Below are 8,667 nucleotides of genomic sequence, written 5' to 3' on the forward strand. Positions count from 1 at the left end.
TCCACGGAACTCCTGCAATCTTGTTCCCAATGACCTATAATACCACAATTTTCACAGAAAGCCTCATTAGAATTATTATTAATCGCAGAAACATTAGCTACATTAGCAGAGCTAAGATTATCTAATTTTTGGCAAATAGAGGTCAGCTGAGCTTGTAAAAAGGATACAGAGTCAACACTATGTTTTCCCTTGTTAGCAAATCCTCTAGGATTCCCATATTGGGAATTGTGTATTGCCATATCTTCAATAACCTGACCTGCATCGTCAACATTAAGATTCATAAATCTCCCACTAGCTGCAGAGTCTAAAATTATTCGAGAAGAATTTCCAATGCCATTATAAAAGGCTTGGATTAACTGCCATTGTGCTAAATTATGGTGAGGGCATTCTCTTTGTAGGTCCTTGAACCTCTCCCAAACCTCATATAAAGATTCATCGGCTTCTTAGGCAAAGTTCTGAATCGCACTCCGTAGTACGGCTATTCTCTCTGCAAGATAATACTTGTTATAGAAGTTCAAAACAAGAGTTTCCCAGTCAGTTATACCAAGTGCAGTTCTATTTAAGCCATTAAACCACAATTTAGCTTTTCCAGTTAAAGAGAAAGGAAAGAGAATCTCCCTGATTTGGTCTTGAGTGACCCCGGCTTGCCTGATGGTGTTACAATATTGACAATAGTCAGCAATGTGAAGATTTGGGTCTTCACCCTTGGCTCCACTGTATTGCTTCCTCTCTATCATCGTTATAAATTGAGGCTTAATTTCAAATTGAACCCCGTCAAGAGCCGAAGTAGGGGTGAGATGTGGAAAGTCTGTAAGTTTGGGTTGTGAGTAATCACTAAGCTTCTTTGGAGCCGTCATCTCTGATTCTGAGTCTGATGATGTCTCTGAATTGCTAGAACCAGTCGGAGGATCGCGGTGATTATTGTTATTATCACCAGAATCCGCAAGGATTTGCTTGTAGAGATTTTTCTGTCTATAGAAAGAACGTTCGATCTTAGGATCGAATGGGATGTAACCTGATCTGGAACACCTGGGCATAAACAAACACTAGAAGCAAATATGAGATTTGCCTCAGAGAACTAATGCTCTCTGAGACAAAAAGGAAATAACCTAGACTACAAAAATAATTAGAAATAAAAATAAAACCGTTTCCCCGACAACGACGCCAAATTTTGACAGGGTAAAGTCGTATCCCCTAATAAAAAATAATTACCTAAGTCCTCTAACTAAAGCAGATAGGGAAGTAGGGTCGATCTCCACAGGGAAACAAGTCTTTCTATTCCTAATTAACTAACATAATATAGATTATGAAGTAACCAATATTTATATTTGAGTAATAAACTAATCTACGAAGAACGAGAATAGGGAGAAAACAATATATAAAAGGATCTAGGGCATAGATTCACCAATAAATAATACTCCAGGGTAAAACATAATAATCAAACATTGACATTGCATAAATAACATGATTAACAGGCTCTCGCAATTTATTAATCAACATAGATCTAACAGGCTCTCGCAATTTACTAGATCTAAGTCCCTATTGAAAATAGTCTTTAATATCAAATTAACATCTGCTCGATTCATCAATTCAATATTGCTATACTTTTACAAGTCGTAATTGTAAAACGTTAAAACAATTCAATAAGAAATTATCATGCAATACCAATAATCAATAATAGTCAATCATCAATGCATCAATTAACCAGATTGTAAAGGGCTTTCGCTACATATTACAATCACACAATTAATTTACCGGTATTAAATCTCATTTCTCGAATCTCGACTTAACCATTTATAAATTGACCTGCCTATTGAAACTAGACCTAAACATCAATTCTCATCTCTCGAATCTCGAATCAATGTTGTCAAACTCATGCATAAAAGATCAGGCCTAATCTAGTCACAGAGCATTAAATCAATCAATAGGAAATTAATCTAGCATTGACAATTAACAACAATAAATTACCCTTCATATTATTTAAGGATCCCCATAAACCCTAGAAATAGAACTACTCACACATATTAAAAACTAAACTAATCAAAGCAATAAAACAAGTCATGATGGAAGGAATAAAATAAACAACTAAGATTAAGAGAAGAGAAATCGTTACCAAACAAATCTGGAATTAAGAGTAGAATTAAGAACAAAGGTTTAACAGAGAATTTAAGAGAGAGAAAATATTCTAAGTAGAGAGAGAAAGTCTAAGAAAGAAGGTAAATCCAAAATTATGTACAAATCTCGTACTTAAACGTTCCCTAAAATAAAAATTAAAACTAAACTAATCAGGTCCTATAGAAACACGCGCCCGATCGGGCGAAGGGCCGCCCGAACGGGCCCGCCTTTTTCTTTGCGCTCCTTCTCAGCAGCATCGCCCGATCGTGCTAGACGCTTGCACGATCGGGCGCGCTATAAGCCACGCACAACACTAAGCATGCCGCGCCCGATCGTGCTAACACTTGCCCGATCGGGCCCTTGCTTCACTTTGAGGCTCGGATTTCGATTGGGCTTGATTTCTCGGCCCAATCCGGATTTCCTCTTCGGGTCTTGAATACTTGGTCCAAATACCTCGGAATCCCAATTACCGAGCCCTTAATCACCGGCTCGATGACTCTAACCGGCCCTGGGCTATAAAATCTGGTCGTGTTTCTCCAATGCTCGTGATTGCTCCAAGATAACTCGGGAAAATACTCCAAAAGCATAAATCCCTGCAAAAGTCAACCAAATCTACGAAAACACTATAAAACACCAATTAGTAATAAAAGTGGCTCTAAAGAGCCAAAAACACTACTAATTATGACCAAGGGATGGGGGTAAAATACTATATAAAATAGACACATTAGGACTACACTTGGTATGAAGGACACGTGTTATAAAATATTATATTATATACATATACTTTTTTATATTATAAAAAATATTATATTATATACACATACTATTATAGTTAAAAGTATTATTATGTATAAAACAACATAAATTATTGCACATGATTGTTGTATATTTATTATAGTACATGAGCAATGCACGATTTTTAAATCAAAATGTTAGTTTTTCTAAAAAAAATTCATAAGTAATAGCATTGTTAATACGAATATTACAATTTAAAACACGAGTAATAGTTACAATTTATATCTATCCCTTTTCCGTCAAATGTCTAATTCAATTTAACTTTTATTCTTCTTGATTAGATTGGTTATTGGTTCATTTTTTTTAATTTTATATATATATATATATATATATTTTATGCAAGAAAAACAAAAGGTCATTGCAAAAGACATTGTATAGAAAAGGAAAGGCCGATTAAAATTAAATTTATGTTCAAGATTACGTATTTTTTTCCAAGACAACATTTCGGCTCAGCATTCAGTATTTGTCAAGGAGTACAACAAACGATAAAAGTAATTTTTACACTATTTTGTATCTTTATCAAAAAAATTTGTATTCATCCGATTACTTGAATTGAATTTAGGATAACTTGTAGACTATTTTGGGAAAGTATAAATAAAGATTGGAAAGACTTTATGGATTATTTGTAGTATTGGAAAGTATATATTTATTATAAAAAAATTTAAATCAATATTTATGTTGGGAAATCATGAAAATCTTATACATGTATAGAAACTTGCTTTTATTGTTTGAAGTTTAACAAAAATAACTATGCTTGAATATGTAAACAGTAATTATATAGATATATTTTATACATAAGATAAGCCAATGAGAGAGTGACATTTGTCATCCTCACATTGAGGCGCTTGTCTTTTAGTCTAATAAGATAGATTACTCCCGGAAAAATTAAAATTTGGAAATCCCTTTAACCGTTTAAGTACCTTTTGATTCTATTTAACCAACTAATACTATCATTGCTTCATCCTCATGTGTTGATCTCAATATTTTCCCAAATCTATCTTTTAAGATTGTAACTAACTGTTAAAATAAATACTCGTATCATTGATAATTTGACATATACCATATTAAAAAGCATTATCTCTTGATCAAATCCAACGTACTCTATAAAAATCTGTTTAAAGCATTATATCTCTTTATCAAATCCAGCGTATTCTATCAAAGATAATTAAAAAGAGCTAAGATTTCCACGAATTAACTCATAATAGCGGCCAAATACAATGGGAATCTTTTTGCCATAACGTTGTAGGTTGAAGACTGTACATCTTATTTACCACAATTTTCATTCTCCAAAAATCTTGGGGAAACAAAATAAAAAACCAAAAATATTAAAAGCTGAAATTTGGAAAGCCTAAAAAAAACGTTTAAATTTCCTTTTTAATTAAACTTAACTAACCATTTCCAAGATATCAGTCAATTCAAATTTAATTACTATCAATACATGTTAATACTAGCTAGTATTAATATTCAAACAAATTATTTTCTTCTTCCCTTAAAAATTGTAAAGTTTCTCAATGACTTCTACAAATCTTGATCTTTATGTTGATGAAGCTTATCTTTTAGCTTTGATCAATGAAGAACCGATTCCAATATCGGATGAGAAATATGCAGAAGAATTACACCTTCAAGAAGCTCTTTACTCATCTTCATCAAATCCTTCAATTCAAGAAAATCCCCTTTTTAAAATCCCAAAAACAGAGGATGTTCTTTACTCATTTTCATCACTTCCTTCAATTCATGAAAATTTCCTGTTTAAAATCCCAAAAACAGAGGATGAAGAACAGAGCATTTTAGAAAACAGAGAAAGAGGTGAATCATCTGAAACTAAGCTCGTTTTCTGTGGAATTTGTATGGATTACAAACCAAAGACAGAAATTTTCAATGGTTTAAACATTTGCAATCATAAATTTTGCACTGATTGTATAATCAAATACGTGGCGTCGAAGATTAGGGAAAATCATGAAATGGTGAATTGTCCTGATCCTAAATGTAATCAAGCAATAGAACCAGAAAATTGCAGTGCAATTTTACCTAAAGAAGTGTTTGTAAGGTGGGAAAATGTTTTATTTGAAGTAATGATTCCTGGGGGCAGAAATTTTACTGTCCATATAAAAATTGCTCTGTTTTAATGGTGGATGATGGTGGGGTGGAGGTGAGGGAATCGGAGTGTCCGAGTTGCCGGAGATTGTTTTGTGCACGGTGTCAAGTGCCGTGGCACGACGGCTTAAGCTGCGAAGAGTTTCTTGAGCTGGGGAAAGATGAGAGGGAGAGAGAGGATATAATGGTGATGAAGCTTGCTAAGGATAAGTCATGGAAGAGATGCCCTAATTGTAAGATTTTTGTTGAGAGGAGTGATGGTTGTGTTCATATGACTTGCAGGTTAGTTTTCTAATTTTAAATACTAATAAAATTTCTAATTTCATTCCTTATAATTTATAAATAATAAATAGGAATAAATTATTCAAATGTAATCTATGACAAATTAATAATTTCGGTAAAACCTACTTATTACTTACTTAACTTACTTCGGTACTTAATTATTCATATAAAATTACTTCATTTATCCCGTAGTCATGTATGCGCTTCAACTTTTTATTTTGATTATAATATTGCATTATTGGAGATTCATTTCACCGAAGATCCATCTAAAAGGCAATAAAGGAGATGAATATCGTTATTTTTATACAATTCCCTCTTATCTCTAAATTACATTACGTAGGCCTTATATAAGAAGTATTAATTTAACTATTTTTTTTTTTAAAATTTTTATCCAGGTGTCACTATGAATTTTGCTATCAATGTGGAGATAAGTGGAGTAGTACCCATGTTCATGCATAATGAGGAGGAATAAGACTATCTGTGAACTCTAATTTCTACTACAGACACAGTTTGATTGGAGAATCTAAGTTCTATTTCCAAATTTTCAAGAGTTGTTTAACATTTGATATACTCATTTAGTCTTGAAAATTACTTTTCTATGCAACTTTATGTAGTATGCAAATGTTGTAGTTTATTTGTTTGATCCACTTTTGAGGATTCTAGATCATACTTGGTTAACATTTGATATTCGATCTACTCTTAATGATTTTAAATTCTATTGCCCAAAATTTCTAGAGCTTGTATGGCTTTACCAGGCCTACTTGGTCTTTTTTTAGTTGATATGGTGTGAATTATCCAATGGATAGGCATTGGCACTATGTCAAAATGCCTCTTTTCATTTTTGGTTTACAACTAGATAATGCTCAAGCCATGCTCAATTTTTAAAATTAATAAACAGTGATGGAAACATCAGTAATCAATAAACATATATATACTAAAGGCGAAACCAGGAATGACACTTGTCATTTCTTGGAAAACCCACATTTTTTTCTCTTTCCTTCTTAATTTTTTTGCCATATTTTAATGACATCTACATATTTTATAACCTATAATAATAGTTATTTCCATTTTGACAACATATTTAATCCAATATTACTCAATTAAATTTTTTACATATATTCTATATATACTAGGAAACTTTTAATTACAAAAATACTAACATAGATTAAAAAAATAAGGTATTAGAATATATTGTTTTCCAAGATAATTATAATATTATCAATATCAATTTTTAAAAAAAAAAATCATTTTGGTAGCATACTTTGTACGGAGTATTAATCTGAAAACTATACATAACGTTTATAAGAACAAAATAATTTTGTTATAGTATACTTCATACATAACATATATTGGAAATCATCAATCAATAAACATATACTAAAGGCGAAACCAGGAATGACACTTGTCATTTCTTGGTTAAAAATTTTCCCGCCTTTTTTTCCCTTTCCTTTTTAATTTTTTTGTCATATTTTAATGACATCTATATATTTTATAACCTATAATAATAGTTATTTCCATTTTGACAACATATTTAATCCAATATTACACAATTAAATTTTTTACATATATTCTATATATATTAGGAAACTTTTAATTACAAAAATACTAACATAGATTTTAAAAAATAAGGTATTGGAATATATTGTTTTCCAAGATAATTATAATATTATCAATATCATTTTTTTTTTTAAAAAATCATTTTGGTAGCATACTTTGTACGGAGTATTAATCTTAAAACTATACATAATGTTTATGAGAACAAAATAAATTTTGTTATAGTATACTTCGTACATAACATATATTGGAAAATTAAAACTTAATTATTTTTAAAAAAATCCTACTATTCACTAAAAATATATTTAATAAGTTGATTACGGAATACTAATTATCCTAAAGTAAAATGAACTCAAATAAATTTTCATATAATGTCGATCAAATTGTGTCAAAAATTTAAGAAAAAATGTATATGAGTTCGTATATGGGTACTAACCTAATTACCTAAGCAAATAATTTAATTTTCTTATATAAAACCTTATATCATCTAAGTTTCTATTACTATATTATTATTTTTTTATAAAATCCAATTCAATAATCTTTACATTTAATTTAAGTTATTTTGTTACAAGTAATTTTTTTTGAGAAATTATTGTTGAATTAACACCATATTTTTTATTTATATATTGTAAACTTTAATTATGACCGTGCATGGCACGGGACTTAACCTAGAATAAGTCTATATATAAATATAAATCAATAGTCAACCATAAATAAGTAGTGAAGTTTGAAGATAAATTAATGATATTGTTAAAAAAGAAAGATTGAGTTATTAGGTTGTAATTTTTCTAGTAGTCAACCGTAAATAAGTAGTGAAGTTTGAAGATAATTTTTTAACAGGGAAAAAAATACTCCACTTTATTATAGGTACATAGATTGTAATTTTTTTTTTATTAATTAGCATTTTAAAAATATATATTTTAGGTTATCAGGTTGGTGTAAAAAAAAGGTTATCAGGTAAAAGTTATAACCTTCCCAAAAAAAAAAAAAAAAAAAGTTATAGCCATTGTTGTTTATAAGCATATCTTATTATTATAATAATAATAAGGATCTTTCTAACGAACGCCCCCGTGGTATTGGATAAACATTTAAAATATTGCCTAAAATAGTATTAATTTGGAAAAGCATGACAAAATCACGTGTCGATCCGATCGGTGTAATTAATTTTCATTTAAATTTAATCTTTCTGCTTTTAGCTATCTTTTCATTAACTTTTGTCTAATAATAATAATAATAATAATAATAATAATAAATCATTTTTTGAATATAAATTACAATATTTTCTTTGAATATATGACCATTTTACAATAAACAATAATTCATTTAATTGTATAACAATTATATTAGCATTTAGCAAGAACAGTCGCATTATCCCATAATTTACAATTTGATCGAGCTTTGATTTCTCATGGTACATACATATTGAAAACTCAGCCCCTAGCTAGCCTTTGGTATTATTCCAAGATAGTGCAAGGGACAAGATTTATAGACAGCAAACTTATTAGTAGGTGATAGAGTATAAAATATATTTTCGGGCCTCAATCGTCAGCTTAAGCTTTTGGTTGAGAAGGTCCATTAACATGGTATGGAGCCAGCGTGACACAGAGGTCACGGCTTCGAATCTCATCCGCGCCTCAAAGTGGAATTAATTCTTTATTAATATTATTTTTGACAAAATATTCTTTATTAATATTACATATGTTCTTTAAATAAATAAAAAGTAATAACATTTAGTTGTTCGTTACAAAACAGATATATGTTTTTTACAAAATAGTTGTACGTTTTTTACAAATTAGCTACATGTTCTTTTCGCGTTTTTTGTATGTA

General features: G+C 30.1%; 2 protein-coding genes across 2 annotated transcripts; both read left to right on the forward strand.

Moving 5' to 3' along the window:
- Window positions 1–4,421: 4,421 nt before the first annotated feature.
- Window positions 4,422–5,036, forward strand: LOC110726620. The gene has a single exon (XM_021906092.1). The coding sequence runs from the start codon at window positions 4,422–4,424 to the stop codon at window positions 5,034–5,036; it is 615 nt and encodes a 204-aa protein (XP_021761784.1).
- LOC110726605 (probable E3 ubiquitin-protein ligase RNF217) lies at window positions 5,016–6,398 on the forward strand. The gene is made up of 2 exons (XM_021906080.1): window positions 5,016–5,286; window positions 5,682–6,398. Exons 1-2 carry the CDS (start codon window positions 5,036–5,038, stop codon window positions 5,743–5,745), a joined length of 315 nt encoding a protein of 104 aa, XP_021761772.1. The 5' UTR covers window positions 5,016–5,035; the 3' UTR covers window positions 5,746–6,398.
- The last annotated feature ends 2,269 nt before the right edge of the window (window positions 6,399–8,667 follow it).

This window comes from Chenopodium quinoa, unplaced genomic scaffold (assembly GCF_001683475.1).
Source record: "Chenopodium quinoa cultivar QQ74 unplaced genomic scaffold, ASM168347v1, whole genome shotgun sequence".
NCBI classification, from domain to species: domain Eukaryota; kingdom Viridiplantae; phylum Streptophyta; class Magnoliopsida; order Caryophyllales; family Amaranthaceae; genus Chenopodium; species Chenopodium quinoa.